The sequence below is a fragment of the Lissotriton helveticus genome, chromosome 2_1 (genome assembly GCF_964261635.1).
Source record: "Lissotriton helveticus chromosome 2_1, aLisHel1.1, whole genome shotgun sequence".
Lineage (NCBI taxonomy): Eukaryota > Metazoa > Chordata > Amphibia > Caudata > Salamandridae > Lissotriton > Lissotriton helveticus.
Window position 1 is genome coordinate 440832519 of NC_136059.1, and position 22137 is coordinate 440854655.

Genomic DNA, 22137 nt, shown 5'->3' on the forward strand with positions numbered 1-22137 from the left:
TGGATTGGAGTGGGGTGGATTGGATTGGATTGGAGTGGGGTGGATTGGATTGGAGTGGGGTGGAGTGGAGTGGAGTGGAGTAGAGTGGAGTAGAGTAGAGTGGAGTGGGGTGGATTGGATTGGAGTGGGGTGGATTGGAGTGGGGTGGATTGGATTGGAGTGGGGTGGATTGGAGTGGGGTGGATTGGAGTGGGGTGGATTGGAGTGGGGTGGATTGGAGTGGGGTGGATTGGATTGGAGTGGGGTGGATTGGATTGGAGTGGGGTGGATTGGATTGGAGTGGGGTGGATTGGATTGGAGTGGGGTGGATTGGATTGGAGTGGGGTGGATTGGATTGGAGTGGGGTGGATTGGATTGGAGTGGGGTGGATTGGATTGGAGTGGGGTGGAGTGGAGTGGAGTGGAGTAGAGTGGAGTAGAGTAGAGTAGAGTGGAGTGGAGTGGAGTGGAGTGGAGTGGAGTGGGGTGGGGTGGGGTGGGGTGGGGTGGGGTGGGATGGATTGGAGTGGGGTGGGGTGGATTGGAGTGGGGTGGGGTGGATTGGATTGGAGTGGGGTGGATTGGAGTGGGGTGGGGTGGGGTGGGGTGGGGTGGGATGGATTGGAGTGGGGTGGGGTGGATTGGAGTGGGGTGGGGTGGGGTGGGGTGGGGTGGGGTGGGATGGATTGGAGTGGGGTGGGGTGGATTGGAGTGGGGTGGGGTGGATTGGAGTGGGGTGGGGTGGGGTGGGGTGGGATGGATTGGAGTGGGGTGGGGTGGATTGGAGTGGGGTGGGGTGGATTGGATTGGAGTGGGGTGGATTGGATTGGAGTGGGGTGGGGTGGATTGCATTGGGGTGGGGTGGATTGGATTGGGGTGGGGTGGATTGGGGTGGAGTGGGGTGGGGTGGAGTGGAGTGGAGTGGAGTGGGGTGGGGTGGATTGGAGTGGGGTGGAGTGGAGTGGGGTGGGGTGGAGTGGAGTGGATTGGAGTGGGGTGGGATGGAGTGGAGTGGAGTGGAGTGGAGTGGAGTGGAGTGGAGTGGAGTGGAGTGGGATGGATTGGAGTGGGGTGGAGTGGGGTGGATTGGGGTGGGGTGGATTGGGGTGGGGTGGATTGGGGTGGGGTGGATTGGAGTGGAGTGGGGTGGATTGGAGTGGGGTGGATTTGATTGGATTGGGGTGGGGTGGGGTGGATTGGGGTGGATTGGAGTGGGGTGGGGTGGATTGGAGTGGGGTGGATTGGGGTGGGGTGGATTGGAGTGGGGTGGATTGGATTGGAGTGGGGTGGATTGGATTGGATTGGAGTGGGGTGGATTGGATTGGAGTGGGGTGGATTGGATTGGAGTGGGGTGGATTGGATTGGATTGGAGTGGGGTGGATTGGATTGGATTGGAGTGGGGTGGATTGGATTGGATTGGAGTGGGGTGGATTGGATTGGATTGGAGTGGGGTGGATTGGATTGGAGTGGGGTGGATTGGATTGGAGTGGGGTGGATTGGATTGGAGTGGGGTGGATTGGATTGGAGTGGGGTGGATTGGAGTGGGGTGGATTGGATTGGAGTGGGGTGGATTGGATTGGAGTGGGGTGGATTGGATTGGATTGGAGTGGGGTGGATTGGATTGGATTGGAGTGGGGTGGATTGGATTGGATTGGAGTGGGGTGGATTGGATTGGAGTGGGGTGGATTGGATTGGAGTGGGGTGGATTGGATTGGAGTGGGGTGGATTGGATTGGATTGGAGTGGGGTGGATTGGATTGGAGTGGGGTGGATTGAATTGGAGTGGGGTGGATTGGATTGGATTGGAGTGGGGTGGATTGGATTGGAGTGGGGTGGATTGGAGTGGGGTGGATTGGATTGGATTGGAGTGGGGTGGATTGGATTGGAGTGGGGTGGATTGGATTGGAGTGGGGTGGATTGGAGTGGGGTGGATTGGATTGGAGTGGGGTGGATTGGAGTGGGGTGGATTGGATTGGAGTGGGGTGGATTGGAGTGGGGTGGATTGGAGTGGGGTGGATTGGAGTGGGGTGGATTGGAGTGGGGTGGATTGGAGTGGGGTGGATTGGAGTGGGGTGGATTGGAGTGGGGTGGATTGGAGTGGGGTGGATTGGGGTGGATTGGATTGGATTGGATTGGAGTGGAGTGGGGTGGATTGGATTGGATTGGGGTGGATTGGATTGGATTGGATTGGGGTGGATTGGATTGGATTGGAGTGGGGTGGATTGGATTGGATTGGAGTGGGGTGGATTGGAGTGGGGTGGATTGGATTGGAGTGGGGTGGATTGGAGTGGGGTGGATTGGATTGGAGTGGGGTGGAGTGGGGTGGATTGGAGTGGGGTGGATTGGAGTGGGGTGGATTGGAGTGGGGTGGATTGGAGTGGGGTGGATTGGAGTGGGGTGGATTGGGGTGGATTGGAGTGGGGTGGATTGGAGTGGGGTGGATTGGAGTGGGGTGGATTGGAGTGGGGTGGGGTGGAGTGGGGTGGAGTGGGGTGGAGTGGAGTGGAGTGGAGTGGAGTGGGATGGGGTGGGGTGGGTGGATTGGATTGGATTGGAGTGGAGTGTGGTGGACCACTCTAATCTGCACCACTGCAATCTACGCCACTCTACTCCACACCCCTGCACTCTACACCAGGGTACAAAAGGTGATGATGGACGGAGCGTTTGAGCAAATCAAACACTCACCCCCAGTCAACTGATCTGGGTTTAATCAATCACCAGCAGTTCGGGCTGGACTGTTCCCATCAGGCACAGGGTCAGACTGATTTGCATATAGCCATGTCTGAACTGGGGTGGCAGAGTGGGCTAAAGAACGGTGATGGATTCAACCCAGATCTTTTGACTGGGTGTGAGTGTTTGATTGATTCAGATGCTCCGTCCATCACCACTCCCTTTTGTACCGCTTTTGGCCGCCATAAGTGTGGCAGGGTATGCTCAGACGTGAGTCCCTTGCTCACTTTGCCACTGGATTCAAGCAAGCCGGGCTGAAGACGGCTGGAATGCCAGAAACCGGTCCTCGGAAGCTTGTTTCCGGTCCAGGGAAGACATGGCTTGGCAGTTCGGGCTGGACTGTTACCATCAGGCACAGGGTCAGAGTGATTTGCATATATCCATGTCTGAACTGGGGTGGCAGAGTGGGCTAAAGAACGGTGATGGATTCAACCCAGATCTTTTGACTGGGTGTGAGTGTTTGATTGATTCAGATGCTCCGTCCATCACCACTCCCTTTTGTACCGCTCTACACCAGGGTACTCCACAGTACTCTACTATGCACTACTGCTCTCTGCTATTCTACGTTATGCCACTCTACACCACTGAACTCTACGCCAATCCACTCTAATCTACTATGCACCACTGCACTCGTCAACATTCTACACTATACCACTGCACTCTTTGCTACTCTATTGCACTCTACGCCACTGCACTATGACTCTGCTCTGCAGCACTCCACTTTCTGCCACTCATCTCTCTACCATTGAACTCTGCAACACGCAACTCTGCACCACTCTTAGCCACACCACTCTTAGCCACTCTACTTTGTTCCACTGCCTTCTAATCTGCTCCACTGCCCTCTACTCTGCATCACTCCACACCACTATTTTGCACTCTCCACCACTCCAATCTACTGTGAACCACTGCACTCTACACCTCTCCACTCTATTTGTTAGGAATCGAGCTAGTCCTGTTTCAATGGCCATGCCTTGTTGTCATGTGACCGGGGGCTGGGAGATATATAGTCAGTCCTACCTTTAGTTCATTGCTCGATATTGCCAGTTGTTTGGATTCCCTTCCTGGTTGTTGGATGCTGGAGGCTGCAGAGCTGATTTTTCCTCTCTGTGGTCCTTTCCCTTGTTTGCTGAGCTGTACCCTCTCACGGGCTCGTGAGAAGGGTTATTCCTGTTTTTTACCTCGGTCCCGTCCCTTCCCTGTCTTTTCTCTTTTCTGTTAGGTATTTAGAGGTATCCTGGTAACCCCTCCCTTTTTCCCTTTCTTATCTTTGTTATTCACTTGGGGGTTTAGGTTACGTTCCAAATTTTTGATTGAGTGAACCGGGGGCTCCCGGTCACTCTAGCAAGCCTGCCAGCGTTTTGCGGTAGAGCTGAGAACCGCCGCTACTACGTAGCGCGTCCCCTCCTCAGCGCTATCCGCCTCCTTGTATGCGGAAGTGACGTTTCCGGTCACTCCGCGGCGGTCTAGAGTAAACACTAGCGCTGATTTGAAAGCGCACGGAGGTTTCCCTTGTCTCGGCCCCATTGGATTTTTGTATTTCCCTCACGGGGTTTTTTGGTAGAGGTTGCTTGCCTTCCCTGACCTTTTTCCCCGGTTAACCTTTTAGGCGCCAGTGCCAAGCCCCCTGCTCCCGCTGTGATACTGCTACAGTTTTAAAGGCAGTCTGATTCTTATCACGTTTGTTTCTTCATGTACACAGCATCTTTGCGAAGCCAATCCTGTACTATACACAGGTGAGAGGGGACTGGTGACTAAGGCATGGTCATTGGGGGTTGATATCAGCAGTGCCCAGTGTATGTACAACGTGTTGTTTTTTCCTACTTGTGCTGCAGGTGCAGAAGCGCAAAGTACGTGGGAGCAGTGTCCTGGTGCCGTCAAGGGTGGCAGACTTGGTGTCTTCTTCATACAGCCACCCTCTTTTCTGGTCCATAGGTGCACCCACAGTGTGGTTCCTGTGGGTGTCCAGTGGGCAGGAGAAGGGGACTGGTGCATGCTACGTCCCTGCAGTGTTTGGGCCGGTTGGGGATCTAACAGAATATCGAGCCCAAGTTAATATAACACTGCCCGGACTAGCATGGATGAGGATGGGAATCCCCTGGGGGGAGGTACGGGGGGCCCCTCGATGCAGGTTATAATGGGAGCTGTTCATACCCTGCAGGCACAGGTGCAAGAGTTGCAGCAGGAGAATGTAGGGTTGAAGCAGGAGTTAGTCGCCGTAAGAGCCCGAGAACAGTCACAGCAGAGGGGCACTACTCCAGTAATCCAGCCAGCTACCTTCCAGTATACCGGAGGAGCGGGTTCCAGTACTGCTAGCGGCGGTTTACCTATAGCAGTAACAGTCTCTACTCCTGTGGCAGTGCCCTTGGCCCCCCCTGAGAGATTCACAGGAGACAGTGACAAATATGGCACCTTCATGAACCAGTGTCAACTGCACTTCATGTGCAGAACTAATGCCTTTCCTGACGACTCTGCTAAAATCGCTTTTATATTGTCATATCTGGCTGGTAACGCGGCCCAATGGGCAATCCCGTTAGTGGAAAATAACGACCGGGTGTTGTACAACTACCAGGCGTTTAAAGTCTTGATGCATGGTCTATTTGCCAAGCATGCGTTCATGCAGGCCAGCGACGCCGAGCTGTTGAAACTGCGGCAGGGCAGGCAGGATTTGTTATCATATATCGCCAACTTCAATCGCTTGGTTTCCGAGACGCATTGGCCGACTGAAAAGAGGACGTCCCTTTTCTATCAAGGGTTAAATGAAGAATTGAAGGACATAGTGTCTCAAGTGGTGGATCCTCCAGAAGACTGTGCGGCATTCATAGACTTGGTAGTGAAACTTAACCATAGGGTGACAGAAAGGCGAGGTGAGCGTAGTAGATTACAGTACCCAAGAGGTGGTTATGTGAGACCAGAGGTAAAGGCGGGAGGCGAGAGCAAAACCACACCCGAGCCCATGGAAATAGGTGGTGTACGAGGCCCATTGACATCAGAGGAAAAGAAGAGAAGGAGAGAGAAAAATCTGTGCTTGTATTGCGGACAAGGGGGGCACTTTGCTCGTGATTGTCCCGTGAAACCTTCTGGAGCAGGGTTTGGGAAAAAGGTGGCATGTATACAAATAGAGAAGATCTCGGAGAAAGAAAAGACTTTACAATATGAAGTGGTGGGGGCGATTGATCAGGCCCCTAGGCATTTTGTGATCAATGCGCAGCTATTGATATCTGCGCAGAGCCGTGTCCCGGTGTCGGTGTTGCTTGATTCAGGGGCCACCGGGAATTTCATGGATATATCAATGGCGGATAAATTGAAGGTTCCTTGTCAGCTAAAGGAACAACCGGAACCAGTAAGGGCCATTGATGGAACCGAGTTGACTTCGGGGTGTATCACCAGACAGACCGAGCCCTTGGGTTTAGTATGTGACAATGGGCATGTGGAGTCCGTGGTTTTCGATTTGATTGATGCCCCCTCGTTTGGCCTAGTTCTGGGGGTTCCGTGGTTACAAACGCACAACCCTAGGATTGATTGGGTACAGAGATTGGTCACTCTAGATTCGGTACACTGCTTAAAGAACTGTTATGTAGTGGCGGCGGACCAGATTAACCCTTTGTCCTGTGCGGCTACCGAGAAGTGTAGTATCCCTCCACAGTATGCAGCCTATGAGGAGGTGTTTGACAAAGAGTGTGCCCAAGGACTCCCTCCCCACAGATCATACGATTGTAAGATCGACCTTATACCGGGTGCCCCATTGCCATGTAGTCGGGTTTATGCATTATCGGAACCAGAAGAGGCTCATCTGAAGTCCTATATAGATGAGATGTTGTCGATGGGGTACATACGCCCTTCTTCTTCGCCCGTATCATCGGCCATCTTTTTTATACCCAAGAAAGAGGGGTCCTTGCGGGCCTGTGTGGATTACCGCACCTTGAATTCCGCAACGGTTAAAAATCGTTACCCTCTTCCGCTCATCTCCGTGTTGCTGGACCAACTCCGCAAGGCTACAGTATTCACTAAACTAGACTTGCGGGGCGCATATCATCTTATCAGAGTCCGGCCAGGGGATGAGTGGAAGACGGCTTTTAAGACAAAGTACGGATTGTTCGAATACACTGTGATGCCGTTTGGTCTATGCAACGCGCCCGCGGCGTTTCAGTTCTTCATAAATGAAGTACTCGGTAAATATCTGGACCAAACCGTCATAGTGTATTTGGATGATATCCTCATTTATTCGGAAAAAGGTCTTGATCATACAGAGCATGTGAGACAGGTGTTAAGGACATTACAGGAACAACATTTGTACGCCAAGTTAGAGAAATGTCAGTTTGGGGCTTCTGAAGTGGAGTTTTTGGGATTTGTTATTTCTGCCTCAGGCATTCGTATGGATCCAAAGAAGATTCAGGCTATAGTGTCCTGGCCAGTGCCGACGAATGTAAAACAAATCCAGATGCTTCTAGGTTTCGCTAACTTTTATCGGCGATTTATTCTCCATTTTTCCGAGATAGTGGCCCCTATGACTCGCCTCTTGAGAAAGGGCGTTCCTTTTGTATGGACTGGTGAGACTCAGGAGGCTTTCCGGATGTTGTTGAAACAGTTTGTGTCTGCCCCGGTATTGGTGCATCCTGATCCTGCCCTGCCGTATTTTGTTGAAACAGATGCGTCGTTGTGTGCGGTAGGGGGTGTTTTGTCGCAGAGAGACGAAGCTACTGGCCATATGCATCCTATTGCGTTCTTTTTCAAAACTCTATTGCCAGCAGAACGCAATTATACGGTGGCTGAGAGAGAACTACTGGCGGTCAAATTAGCGTTCGAAGAATGGCGCCATTACTTATGGGGTGCTCGCCATGTGATCACCATCTACACAGATCACAAGAATCTAGAATTCTTTCGTTCCGCAAGGGCATTAACACCGCGTCAGATGCGATGGGTTTTATTTTTTAATGAATTTGATTTCGTTATAACATATCGACCTGCAGCCCAACAAGTGAAATCTGATGCGCTCTCTAGAATACATGTGGATAAGAAGGATGAGGAATCCTTGAGCGCAAGTAGGACCATGATAGATCCAGAGAGAATAGTAGGGGCATTGACATTAGAAGAATTCCCTGCTGTAGTGAAAGATCAGTTAAGTCACCTGGATTTGGCCCCTTGGTTATCCCTGCCACAAATGGAGATGAAGGATGGTCTATTGTACAAGGAGGGCAAGTTGTTCATTCCACCTGAGCTTAGGGATGAGGTGTTGGAGTGGTGTCATTCATCAACCTTGGCAGCCCACCCTGGTATACGAAAGACGAAGGACCTGTGCATGAGGTGGTTTTGGTGGGAGTCCATGTCAGGGGATGTTCAGGGTTATGTGAGTGCATGCCCAGTGTGTGTAACTAACAAGCCTTCACATTGCAAGCCCTCAGGACTTTTACAGCCTTTGGCAGTACCACCTGGTCCCTGGCATTCCTTGAGCATGGATTTCGTAACCGATCTACCTACGGTCACAGGTCTTACTACAGTATTAGTGGTGGTAGACTTATTTACCAAGATGGCCCACTTTATCCCGTTTCCCAAGATCCCTACCGCAAAGGAGATGGCAGTGGTGTTCATGTCCTCCATTGTGCGTTTGCATGGGCTACCGGAGGTAATTGTATCTGACAGAGGGGCCCAGTTCGTTTCACAATTCTGGACCGAGTTATGTCAGGTGCTTAAGACCAAGATCTGTCTCTCTTCAGCTTATCACCCCCAGTCTGACGGTCAGACGGAGCGCACCAATCAGACGATGGAGCAATATTTGCGGTGTCTGATAACATCTTTATCGTGCGATTGGGTCACTGCATTGCCCATCGCGGAGTTTGCCTATAATAACAGTGTGCACTCCGCCTTGGGCATGTCCCCATTTTTCTGTTCCTTGGGGTACCATCCAAGGGCCCTGGCGATACAACCCACGGGCCGTGTGCCAGCCATTGACAGTATATGTAAGCGATTGGGGGAAGTCTGGACGTTGGCGCGAACTAGTCTCTTGGAGGCAAAGGAGGCTATGAAGAAACAAGCAGATAAGCACCGAGTCCCTGCGCCTACCTACAAAATAGGGGATCTAGTGTGGCTGTCTTCCCGCAACTTAAGGTTACAGGGTCCACGTAAACTGCAGCCCAGGTTTGTGGGGCCTTATCCCATCCTCCAGATTATCAATCCAGTGGCCTTGAAGCTTGAGTTGCCACAGGAGTACAGGGTGCACCCGGTGTTTCACACCTCACTGCTTAAACCCTATGTACCAACTGATCAGGTGCTACCACCCCCCCCTGCGGTCATGATTGACGGACAGGAGGAATATGAGGTCCAGGCAATCCTTGATTCAAAGCGCGTCAGGGGGCGTTTGTACTATCTCGTGGACTGGAAGGGGTACACGAAGGATGACAGGTCCTGGGAGCCTGCTGGGGAGGTTCACGCCCCGCGGTTGGTTCGGGTCTTCCATAGATCTCACCCCTCAAAGCCCAGACCGGTGGGGAGGATTGTCGGGGGGGGTACTGTTAGGAATCGAGCTAGTCCTGTTTCAATGGCCATGCCTTGTTGTCATGTGACCGGGGGCTGGGAGATATATAGTCAGTCCTACCTTTAGTTCATTGCTCGATATTGCCAGTGTTTGGATTCCCTTCCTGGTTGTTGGATGCTGGAGGCTGCAGAGCTGATTTTTCCTCTCTGTGGTCCTTTCCCTTGTTTGCTGAGCTGTACCCTCTCACGGGCTCGTGAGAAGGGTTATTCCTGTTTTTTACCTCGGTCCCGTCCCTTCCCTGTCTTTTCTCTTTTCTGTTAGGTATTTAGAGGTATCCTGGTAACCCCTCCCTTTTTCCCTTTCTTATCTTTGTTATTCACTTGGGGGTTTAGGTTACGTTCCAAATTTTTGATTGAGTGAACCGGGGGCTCCCGGTCACTCTAGCAAGCCTGCCAGCGTTTTGCGGTAGAGCTGAGAACCGCCGCTACTACGTAGCGCGTCCCCTCCTCAGCGCTATCCGCCTCCTTGTATGCGGAAGTGACGTTTCGGGTCACTCCGCGGCGGTCTAGAGTAAACACTAGCGCTGATTTGAAAGCGCACGGAGGTTTCCCTTGTCTCGGCCCCATTGGATTTTTGTATTTCCCTCACGGGGTTTTTTGGTAGAGGTTGCTTGCCTTCCCTGACCTTTTTCCCCGGTTAACCTTTTAGGCGCCAGTGCCAAGCCCCCTGCTCCCGCTGTGATACTGCTACAGTTTTAAAGGCAGTCTGATTCTTATCACGTTTGTTTCTTCATGTACACAGCATCTTTGCGAAGCCAATCCTGTACTATACACAGGTGAGAGGGGACTGGTGACTAAGGCATGGTCATTGGGGGTTGATATCAGCAGTGCCCAGTGTATGTACAACGTGTTGTTTTTTCCTACTTGTGCTGCAGGTGCAGAAGCGCAAAGTACGTGGGAGCAGTGTCCTGGTGCCGTCAAGGGTGGCAGACTTGGTGTCTTCTTCATACAGCCACCCTCTTTTCTGGTCCATAGGTGCACCCACAGTGTGGTTCCTGTGGGTGTCCAGTGGGCAGGAGAAGGGGACTGGTGCATGCTACGTCCCTGCAGTGTTTGGGCCGGTTGGGGATCTAACACTATTCTATGCCACTGCACTTTATGCCACTCCACCCTACAACACTGCAAACTATATCCCACCCTCTACGCCACTGCGCTCTACCTCACTACTCTATTCCACTGCACTCTACCCTGGATCACTTCACTTCTCTCTACTCTGAAAACAATATGCTCTGTGCAACTGCAGTTTACGCCACTCTATGCCACTCCACCCTACGCTGAGCCACTCTGTTCTAAACCAATGCACGCTACGCTAATTGTCTGTACACCACTTTACTCAAAACCAATGCACCCTAGGCCACTGTACCTCTACCAAATACTTTGTATCACTGCACTACTGCACTCTACACCACTGCATTCTACGTCGCTGCACTCTGCCACTGCAATTCATGCCACTCGTTTACTCCACCACTGTAATCTACATCACTAATCTCTTAACCACTCTACAACCCTGCGCTCCTACACTCTACTCTGCATGACTGTACTCTATACCACTGCACTCTACTCTGCTCCACACAACTCTATGCCCCTCTACGCCACTCTCCTCTACACCTCTGCACTCTACTCTGCACTACTCCGCTGATAAGTACTGGTTTATAAGGCATGTGAATAAATGCCGCTCATCTGAGAATTTGATCTTAGTTTAGGGCTCCCGCCCAAGGTGATTCAGGCCCTAACAAGTTCAGAGACAAAAGTTGGCTACAGCAAATCGCTCTTTACTTCAGATGGCTTTAAATATGGGACACATGGACAAGGATGACCATGGCAAGAATCCTTCAAGTCTGTCACAAGAACTGGCCACATGGGTACTTTTGACGATCTACACAAAGCTAAAAAAGATAATTTACTAAAAGTAAAAAACATGGACTGCTGGGAAAGCACACAGTCCGCGGATGTGCATCAAACAGGTTGCCTGTGGGGAGCCGGCAAGGACTAAATTATCTTTGCTGTGAAGGAAACCGCTTCCGCAGTGCCCAGGGAGCACTATATTATAAGATTTAAAATTTGTAGGCTTTGGGAAGTCAGAGATAACCTACAACTGGGTAAAACCGTGAGTTTACCATCACTTGCACATATATTCCCAAGGTTAGGGTATGCCTTAGAGTGCGTATACTGCCTGGGTTTTTCGGTCCTGAATAAAGCTTTGCTGATTTGGCATATATAAGCAGAAACATTTCTAACGCCCTCTATCACGGCCTTCCCAAATCACTCCTTTACCGCCTACAGGTAGTCCAGAACCAAGCAGCCCGCCTCATTTACAAATCCCCCAAATGGCAATCGGCCAAACCATTGCTGCACAAACTGCACTGGCTGCCTATACAGCAGAGAGTGGCCTTCGAGGTGGGCTGCCTCACGTTCAAAGCCCTTCACGGCACTAGCCCCGCCTTCATAACCTCACTCATTCATCCTTACTGCCCAACTCGCAACCTACGCTCTGCCCATCTTCACAAGCTTGTCGTGCCCAAAACCAGAACCAATAAATTCGGTGGATGAAGGTTTGCCCTCCTGGCTCCAAAGTTCTGGAATCCCCTTCCTTTGGCCATTAAATCTAGCAACACCCTTCTCCATTTCAGGAAGCAGCTTAAAACCTTCCTCTTCCCCCCACCCTGCTAATTCCTGTAAATCTCCCAGCCTGCATCGCACCTCTGTCCTACAGCGCAAGGAAACTCATGGTGTCAGCGCGCTCTATAAATGTCATTTAATAATAATAATAAGACATGTCGACCATTAATGCAAATTGGACATATTTGTCTCAAATTTAAAGTCACCAATGTCCGTTCCACTTGTTTTTAATAATTGAGGTCTGACTCTTTATTAAATTTATTTTGAGTACAGCCCACAATTTTTTAGATTTCACTAATCCCTTCACGTTTTCTATACACCAGCTCCGCTGTAATACAGGCATGGTAGAATACCAGGGAGACATTCGGTCTCCTTGGTAGAACCCTACGATGAAGCATGTATTCAACTATGTTGATGAGTGAGGGTTCTATTTTTAAGCAATAATTGCTTTTTTCAGTTCCCTGCACTTTCGTCGTGTAATTGAAATGTTATGGTATATCTAGACTTTGGATGAACAGGTAGGATTACCTTTGGTTTTTCTTGCCACTCCTTTGTTGTTGTTTTGTAAAGCACACAGTCCAACTGCAAAATAGCAGGAGGGCATATCTTGGATTCTAAACATTTATTCAGAATGTTGCAATATGGGTACGGCTGCTTGTTTTCACTGTATACTGTTTTTTGAAGGAATGTCTAGTAATAATTAGTATTTATTAATAATGTTATTATTTTATTAGTATTAAAATATTCTTATACATTTCTCCATTGATGATTCTGTCACTTTGGAGAAATTGTGGCCCCTAAGAGGGCAATTGTTTCTCTCTTGCTTCCTGTGTACAGAAGTAAACTGTTAAATGCTTTTAAAAGTTTTGTAACTGTTGGAGGAATACATAAAAAAATTCACAACAGTGACACTAAATATGGCAATGTTTTTGTTTATTACAGTGCGGATCCGCTGTCAAACATGCTTTTGTCATTCACTAGTAAAGAAGATGCTATTGCATTTGCAGAAAAAAATGGTAAGCACATTTATTTTTTCAAAATGTTATGTTATGTTATATATGTTATATATGGGGCTTGTATAGCGCAACGGCTACTCCAAAGGAGTGTCCCGGCGCTTTTATGCTCCAGACCCAAAGAAGAAAAACAAAAAAAAAAACATAACAACAGACCAGAAACACAGAGGAAGGAGACAGTAGAACTCTAGTTCGAAAATAACCAAGTCTTAAGACCCTTCCTAAAGGCCAACAGATTAGACGTGGCTCGCAACGACAAAGGAAGGGAGTTCCACAACTGAGGGGCCAGGTATCTAAAAGATCGCCCTCCCAGGCGTGCCCTCTTTATACGCGGGATCGTGGCCAAAGCCAAAAACTCCGATCTTAAAGATCGCGTCGGCCGATAAAAGGTCAACCTTTTCTGTAGGTATTTAGCACCTGTGGCATGTGGTTTTTGTTTTGATGTGTGTAAATTAGTTTGATATATTGACTTTTCACACTTACTTTGTAAAGTTTAAAAATAATTATATACAAGATTAAATGTTCTTGTTTTGTAGATATATTGACCATATATACGGATGTTGGGAGTTGAAGAAAAAGACATACACTCCAAATTAATTAGGAACTACCCTGAAATAGTGGGCAACACATGTCATAGTAGTCCACTCTTCAAGATGTATGTCTCTTATACTGTTATTGAAGTCTAACTGTTGACTTCAGGCAGACCTTCATAAAATGTAAAATAGAGAAGCTTATTTGTAAGCTTTGCATGTGCCAACTCCACTTAGTCAAATGTATCCAGGACCCTGACAATTTCTACTGTTTCTTCCCTAACAACTAATTTGTTGGTTTTTTTTCATCTTTTTTGTATGTGTGTTTAGAACTCTAGCTATTAAATATTATGTTATGTGCATTCAGTGTTTAATCAAAGCGAATTATTTGGAGGTACAATGCAAATATATGTTACTAAAATGTTCCAATCGCCAAATTGCAATTACCATGGTTCTATAAAAGATTAAAGAAAATGAATGTTCACCTATAGAACACGGTAGACGCTACACTTTGGGGATTTGGCGAAAGGAGGATAAGGAAGGCTAGCAATATTAAGTCAACTAAAAACCTATTTGGTATAAACATAAGAATGACTTTGAAAATGCAAATACAAAAATATATGTGTAAAGATGAGTTTTATCATGATACTCCATTAGGGATGAAATAATTAGTTCCATTATGTATGTCATGAGATAAAAAGAAAAACCTTTGCCTGTATTGAAAAGATTCTAAGTTGCATGCCACATATGGTTTAAACCTTTTAAGACTAACCTCTATTAGCCATTGTCACCAAATTTGTAAGTGTAGTTATCAACATTGTATAACATAGGTTAGATGTGAAGTGTCAAACTGGTAATTTGTTTTTTTAGGTCTCGACTGGCGTACACTGCGCAGCAGTGTCGCGCAGCTCGAGAAATTTTGTTTTCAAGAGTATGGGGTTTGACCCGCCTCTCTCTTCCATTGGCTAGCTCCATAAATGGAGGCTAGCCATTGGAAGAGAGATGTGGCAATCATTCTCGGAGCAGATTCGTGGGCGTTCCTGTGTTTTCTAAGCTCCGCCCCTTTTTTGACGTCATGCAGCGGTGGGCCATTGTGGGTGTTGTCTTATTTTTTTTTTTTCACTGTTTGCGCCCACCATTTTTTTCATGGAGCTGGGGCGGGCGGGTTATTTCTGCGCTGCTCCCTTCCCTTTGCCCTATCTTCCTCTCATCCTTTCTCTTCCCTTCCTCCATCCTCGTCCCTTCTCTCCTTCCCCTGGTCTCGTTCCTTCCCTCTATTGCCCTCCCCTCGGTCCCTCTCCCCCACCCCTCATCCCCTGCTCGCGCCCAGCCTCCTCACTTCTCTCCCTGCCTCACGCGGTGAAGATGTCTGGGCTCGTGCTCTGCTCCCGCCTCCCCCTCCTCCTGCTCCTCGCCCTGCTGGGCTCCGGCGACGGTGAGTACCTGGGGGCGACTTATCGGATCCTCGCATAGCTGCTGCCGAGCGTGCGCACGGGAGTGAGGTTTGCTGTGGTAGGTACTTGGATCATGTATGTTGAATGTGTATTTGCAATACGGTTGCATTAGCAGCATGCTGTACATTTTCATCTGTATTTGCAGCACCCATGTGTATTATCTTTGCTTGGGTATTTGCTGCATGTGGGGATCTCTCGGCATATACGTTCAACTTGCAGTGGCTGTATTTGCATCCAGGCGTGTTCTGGTTGCACAGTGTTTACTCACAGAGATGGCGTGTCTTACCAGGCTGTATATTCTGAGCCGTGGAGGGCCGTTGTATTGGTGTTTGTGGGGACTCCATTTTACGATGGAGGAACGCTGTGCACGATGCTGTTGCTGGTTGCCTCTGTTATCAGCATTCAGTGCATTCTGGTGTGTTTGTGATGCCTGCCATTAGGGATGTGGGCGGATTCCTGAGGAGAGCTGGAAATGGCTTGTGTCTGTTTGCAGTGATTGTTTGGGTTCCGTTGTTCGTATAATCACAGCGTCTTGGCTTAAGAGTCTCTCAAGACGCAGCCAATGAACGAGGCGGCCCAGTCATAGGCAGCAGAGGTATCCCTCGGTTTACACACCATCGCTGGCTGATGGTTTACACGCAGGAGTATCATTCTTTCTTTTCTCTCGGTGCCTGGGGTTGATATTTCGTGCAGTCAGCTAGGAGACTGCTGACTGACAATCAATAACCCACGAGGACCACAATAAGAACAAGGGAAGTTCATGGAGGTAAATACAGCGTTAATGGATTCACGTTTCTTACAAACAGTCTTCCTTCGCACCGGGTGTGCCAGTAAAGTTAAACCCCCAACTTCCTGTCCACCATTCAGCTAGCACTGAGGAAGTTTGAGCACCTGCATGCGAGGACAGACACTTGATGGATTTTAGCATAGAGTGAGAGCAGTCGCATGTCGAGTTTGTTGGCCGAAGTGGTGTCAGTATAATAAAGCATAGTTTCGGTTTGTTAGGTCGGAGAAACATGTAATCACAGCAGTCATAAATGACCTAAGTCGTTATTTGTGCTAGTACTAGCTTTATTTCTTTTAAGGGCCGTTGAAGGCAGCTTGTCCTTTTTTTACCCGTTAGGCTCATACGATTCAATGTAAATGTGGAAGCTCTCGGACTCTACAACAGTGGTTTGCATCACTTGGTAAAGACTTAGAATACACAATGCTGTGTCTCAGTGGCACCCTTATACTGGCATATTGAAAAAAATACACTATCCACGACTAAAACAATGGCGGTCACTTGCCCCCGCTCGCCAAAGCCTTTACTTTGCATTTTTCCTGTATGTTTCAGATGTTCTGGATTCGTAACATTATATGCTGTAGTTTACAAACTACCCCACCACATCCACCACCACCACATCCACCAACACCACCACATCCACCACCACATCCACCAACACCACCACATCCACCAACACCACCACATCCACCAACACCACCACATCCACCAACACCACCACATCCACCAACACCACCACCACATCCACCACCACCACATCCACCACCACCACATCCACCACCACCACATCCACCACCACCACATCCACCACCACCACATCCACCACCACCACATCCACCACCACCACATCCACCACCACCACATCCACCACCACCACACCCACCACCACCACATCCACATCCACCACCACCACATCCACCACCACCACCACATCCACCACCACCACCACATCCACCACCACCACATCCACCACCACCACATCCACCACCACCACCACCACATCCACCACCACCACCACCACATCCACCACATCCACCACCACCACCACCACATCCACCACCACCACATCCACCACATCATCCACCACCATATCCACCACCACCACATACATCACCACATACACCACCACATACACCACAACCACCACATCCACCAACATCACATCCACTACCACATTCACAACATCCACCACATCCACGACCACCACATCCACCACCACCACATCCAACAGATCCACCACCCCCACATCCACCACATGTGTGTGTGGGTGAGTGCAAATGCAATAGGTCTCGCATTTGCGAGAGATTAAGCTATTGGCTTTGTAAATGACAATGGCATTTATTTATCTGTTTTGAAATCCTGTGGTAAATAATTTAATATTACCTTATCTTAGAATTTCTATATTAGTAAATACTTTAAATTAAGTAGAGAGAGGAGTCCGTGGTATTCGAGTAAAGAAGGGTTTATTCAATAACTCGAGTTAAGGGAGAGCTCCTTCACCAAGCGGGTTCAGGAGTGGTCTAATGTTTTATTCATACAGCAGGTTATTTATACAGTTCAGGCAGTAGGCAAAAAGAAGAAGAAGAAGGAAGTGACAAACAGCAATTTCCAACCAGATGTGTCAAGGTATGGGCGTTTCTTGTGTCTCGTGAGACTGCATGCAGTGTGTCGAAATGTGCTCCCTTCAGTTGAGGGTCCTTCCTCAGTGTCGAAATGCTCTTTCAGTTGAAGGCCCTTTCTCAACCGGGGGTTATATCTGGCTTAGAGTCAAGAACAGGAACTATCTTGTTGGTTCTCGGAATTGGCCGAGCCACAAGAATGTGTGGTCAATGAACGGAAGGGCCAGGTGCAGGGTGTCTTGCTCGTGGGTTTGGAGACAAAATGGATGACACACGCAAAAATGGGTGCTGTCTGAATCAAAATGGCAGACAGGCGGAATAGGGAAACGATGGGGCACAATTGCCAATTTTATTTCCTCATTCCCTCCTTGCCCCAGAGTGTACCTGTATCTATATCTCAATTTCATGAGATTGTCTATGCATTCCTGTAGCATAATTGTATCGTTTTCTTTCTGCTGGATATGTGGTTTAGGAATGCAGCTCGTAGCGCATAGCCCGCACAGGGCAGGGCCACATTGGATGCAAAGGCAGCATCCAGTTATTACCAGGGATATTATGCCTGCTGCTGACAGTAGTTTCCATCCCCAGGATGATATTATTGTCCAAAACCAGTCAGACAATGTCCAAGTGCCAGGTTCTTGATGTAGGCTGGCGGCTATCTTGTGTAATTTTGTTATAGCCGTATATACAGACGGAGAGTTATCTGGGATGTAAACACAGCAGCTAGAGCCGATAATTCTACAGGCTCCGCCTCTGTCAGCCAGGATGACGTCAAGGACAAGGCGGTTTTGGAGGGCAACCAATCTTATGGCAGACTGTTCCTGAGTCAGGTTCCCCAGGGCAGACGCCGACTGATTTACAACAGCCTCCAAGATCCTTGTCAACTTGCGTATGAGCTTGCTGTTCAGCACAGGGCCGATAAAGAAAAAGAATCCTTTGTTGAAGTCTGTATATTGGTCTAATGTAGTTTCCGTGTGATCAATCCCGGAGATATCGATCATTCTTTTATGTCTAACATGGGGCACTAGGAGGTCGCGGTGGTAAGTGGATGGGGCCACAAAGACCGGGGGTAGCAGAAATGCTATATAGAACGTTCCCCCCCAGTTCAAGGGCAGCCTCACATAGGCTGTTTGCCCGCAGATGAAATAAGTATGGCGGGATGCTAGAAATGATGATTTTCCCTTGTCTTCAAAACTCACAGTGGTATGGCAGTCACTGTGTCCTAATGGGACAGAGCCATTTTTCCGAACGCACAGGTGCCCTTTTACTGTTGAGACCGAGATAGAAGGGGGTCCAGCATTCTTTTTAGGTTTGGTATTTAATATCCTGTAGGACATGCTCACGTTCCCCTGTTTGTACTCTTCGCTTTCTAGGACCGTACCTGTCGCCTGAGGATCTCCATTCTCATTCGGGTAACAGACAGCATTAAGGACCTTTTTTAAGTCGCCCCAAGGCCACCCATTCTTGCATGACCTATTTCCATCAGGGCATGAGGTACGGGTAGTCCTGTCGGCTGTTATTAGGGTGAACCAGGCCTCGCAAGTTCCATTATAAGAAAACGAGAAGGGGAAGAGAGGCATCCCTCCTTCCTTTTGATGTGGTGGAATCTGCAATCTGTGATATTGCTGACCTGATGCGTATAGTGTAGCATCTGTATAAAGGTATTGTTTCGCAGAGCTAGCCTATGGGCTTGCTCATGAGGGGGCAAGTCGAGGTGCGTGTGCTCTTGAGTGTTGTTACGTGCAGGAGAGGAATGTGGTGCTGGCGGGAAAGCAATGTGGAGGGCACAACCGAGACACGTCATGATTGTCATCAGGAAAAACAGTATGATCAAACATATGATAGGGCCGCTATGCAACTTCTTAACATTCTTCTTTAGGCGCCTCATTTTCTTTTTTTCCCACATAGTCAGGGTGTCTGAGTCTGCCCCCATGTTCTGACCGCTTCACCACGAGACCTGTGTCCGTGGGCTTAATCAGCCAGAATCCTGGTGGCGGACCTCAGCTTTGATTTATATTCCTGTTGTGGGGTCTGTTCCAAGGGCAATGAGGACTGTTTAGTTACAGTGTCACTGGGTTTTGCGACATCGCTGGCAACAGAGTCTATTTCTCCAAAGTATTTTTTACAATGACTGGCATGTAACCAGCCTTTTCGGCCTTCGATCTTGACGGCAGTTCGTGTAGTTAAAAGGACCAACTTCGGCTCCTTCCACCTGGGCTGGAGGGGATTTGTTCTGTCGAAGTTCCGGACTGAGACACAATCTCCGGGTCGGATGGTGTGTTCTTCAGGGCTGGTTTTGTCTGGGAAGGCTGCAGCCACCTGTGAACGACAAGAGCGGAGTGCAGACATCAAGGAAGCCAGGTAATCAGTTAATATTCTGCTATCCACATCAGTAATAGACTTTGGTCTATGGATTCCCCACATGTTTGGTGGCCTGCCAAAAACCATCTCGAATGGCGCTAATCCTTTTCGGGAGTGTGGTACCATTCGCATATAGAACAGGGCTACTGGTAAGGCAGTCATCCAATCTAGGCCCTTCTCTGCTGTAATTTTGGCTAACTTAGTTTTAAGGGTTTGATTGTGTCTTTGTACCAATCCTGCTGCCTGGGGTTGTCTCACGCAATGAAATTTCCAAGTATATCCTAATAGAAGGGAGACATGTTTCATCAGCTCGGAAGAGAAAGGTTGGCCATTGTCTGAATATATGACTCTTGGCAACCCATAACGGGGAAAGTACTCTCTTACTAGAACCTTAGCAGTCGTCGTGGCGGTATAGTCAGGGACGGGGTAAGCTTCAGTCCACCTTGTTAACGTGCACACCACCACCAGTACATACTTGTAACCTCTACATCTCTCCATCTGAATATAGTCCATCTGGAGAGCTTCGAATGGATGGTCAGGGGGTTGGAATCCACCCTGCTCCACCTTCGTGCCTTTACCTGGGTTGAATTGGTTACAAATCATACACGTTTTTACTTTTTGTTTGGCTGCAGTTCTCAAATGTTTGTTAGGCCATATGTTCTGTATGCTATCTAACATTGCTTTTTCTCCCAGATGCGCTGGTCCATGTATGGTGTTTACTATAACCTGAACCATAGCATCCGGTAGTAGCCATACTGCTCACTCAGGTGTCATCCAACCCTGGTCTGTAAGGACCCCTCCTTTTTCCTTCCATTCTAGCAGTTCCTGTGGTGTAGTGTGACTTTGGACATCCTGGATGTCAGAAAAGGGGTCTCGTATTGCGTATTGGCGGTGTAGTGTATTCAATTCTGTGTTCGCCGCCATTTTGGCTGCATTGTCTGCGAAATCATTTCCTTTTGATATTTCATCTGTTCCTTTTGTGTGTGCCTTACATTTCAGCACCGCTATTTTGGTTGGTAATTGGCTAGCCTCTAAAAGGGCAGTGATGAGTGCAGCATGTTGTATTTTGGACCCATGTGATGTGAGAAATCCCCTCTCCCTCCATAATGTGCCGAAATTGTGTACAACCCCGAAAGCGTATTGTGAGTCAGTGTAGATGTTAACTGATTTTCCTTTTGCTAAGTGACATGCTCGTGTTAGTGCTACTAGTTCGGCTGCTTGTGCTGACAGTATCTCTATTTTATGTGCTTCCAAAGTGCTTATACCATTTGTGACTGCATAGGATCTTGCCTATTCTCCAGTGGGGAGTCTCATGCAAGACCCATCAACAAAGAGTGTCATCTCTGCCTCAGAAAGGGGCGTATCTTGTAAATCTGGTCTGGGTTTGGTCACTAAATCAATTGTATCAATACAATCGTGAAGTTGTTCAGCAGGGGAGGTAAGTGGCAACAGTGTTGCTGGGTTTAAAATGTTGCATCGTCGGATCTCAATGTGTGGCTGGAAAAGTGTCATCTCGTATCCTGTGAGTCTGGCTATTGTTAGATGTTGTGTTTGCGTTCTGTTTAGGAGAAGTTCCACAGCGTGTGGGACCTGGACTACCAGGTGATGTCCCAATACAATAGTATCGCTTTGTCTAATAGCCTGAGCAGTAGCTGCCACTGACTTTAGACAAGCAGGTAATGCTTGTGCCACTGGATCCAATCTACTGGAAAAAAAAACACATGGTCTATGCCTGTCCGCCTGAAGTTGGGTCAGGACCGACAGGGCTGTACCTGAGCTTTCTGTTACAAACAAGGTAAAATCTTTGGTGTAGTCAGGTGTTGCCAACACTGGGGCTTGACACATAGCCTTTTTAAGAGACTGAAAAGCTTGTGTGTGTTCATCCGTCCAGGGTAATTTTGGGGTAGCGCCAGCTTCAAGTGTTGTCAGCTGCACTAATGGTTTTGCAATGAGGGCAAATGGTGGAATCCACTGTCTACAATATGAGGTAAGGCCAACAAAAGCTCGGACTTGTTTCTGTGTTGTTGGCTGTGGCATTTGTTGTATAAGTTGGATGCGTTCCTGTGGAAGCTGCCTACCCTCCTTTGACAGCAAGTGCCCTAAGTATGCCACTTCCTGCAAACAGAATTGGAGCTTACCAGGGGAAACTTTATGGCCATTCTCAGCTAAGAATTTTAGTACCAGCAATGATGCTTCAGCACAGGCTGGGTCAGATCTGGCCGTAATGAGGATGTCATCAACATACTGTAACAATGCAGTGTCAGGGGGCATTTCAATAGTATCCAATTTTCTTTTTAACGCTTGGCTATATACACTTGGGCTTTCGGTGAAACCTTGGGGAGCTCTTGTAAATTGGAAGCTTCGTCCTTGTAGGGAGAAGCCGAAAAGGTATTGGCTGTCTGGGTGAATGGGTATACTGAAAAATGTGTTTTTTAAGTCAATTACAGTAAAGTGTGTTGCTTCTGCATCTATGGCTGTGAGTAACGTGGAGATGTCTGGGACCACGGGGTGTTGGGGAATGA

The 22137-nt window shown here is 48.5% G+C and overlaps 1 protein-coding gene across 2 annotated transcripts in view; it reads left to right on the forward strand.

The window, feature by feature from the left end:
- NDUFS4 (NADH:ubiquinone oxidoreductase subunit S4) overlaps nt 1-22137 on the forward strand; it is a 500675-nt gene that overhangs the window by 388553 nt on the left and 89985 nt on the right. For both annotated transcript variants that reach the window (XM_078675069.1, XM_078675068.1), the window contains exon 4: nt 12797-12870. In XM_078675069.1, coding sequence (XP_078531195.1) covers nt 12797-12870 — 74 coding nt within the window. The remainder of the gene's footprint in view (nt 1-12796; nt 12871-22137) is intronic.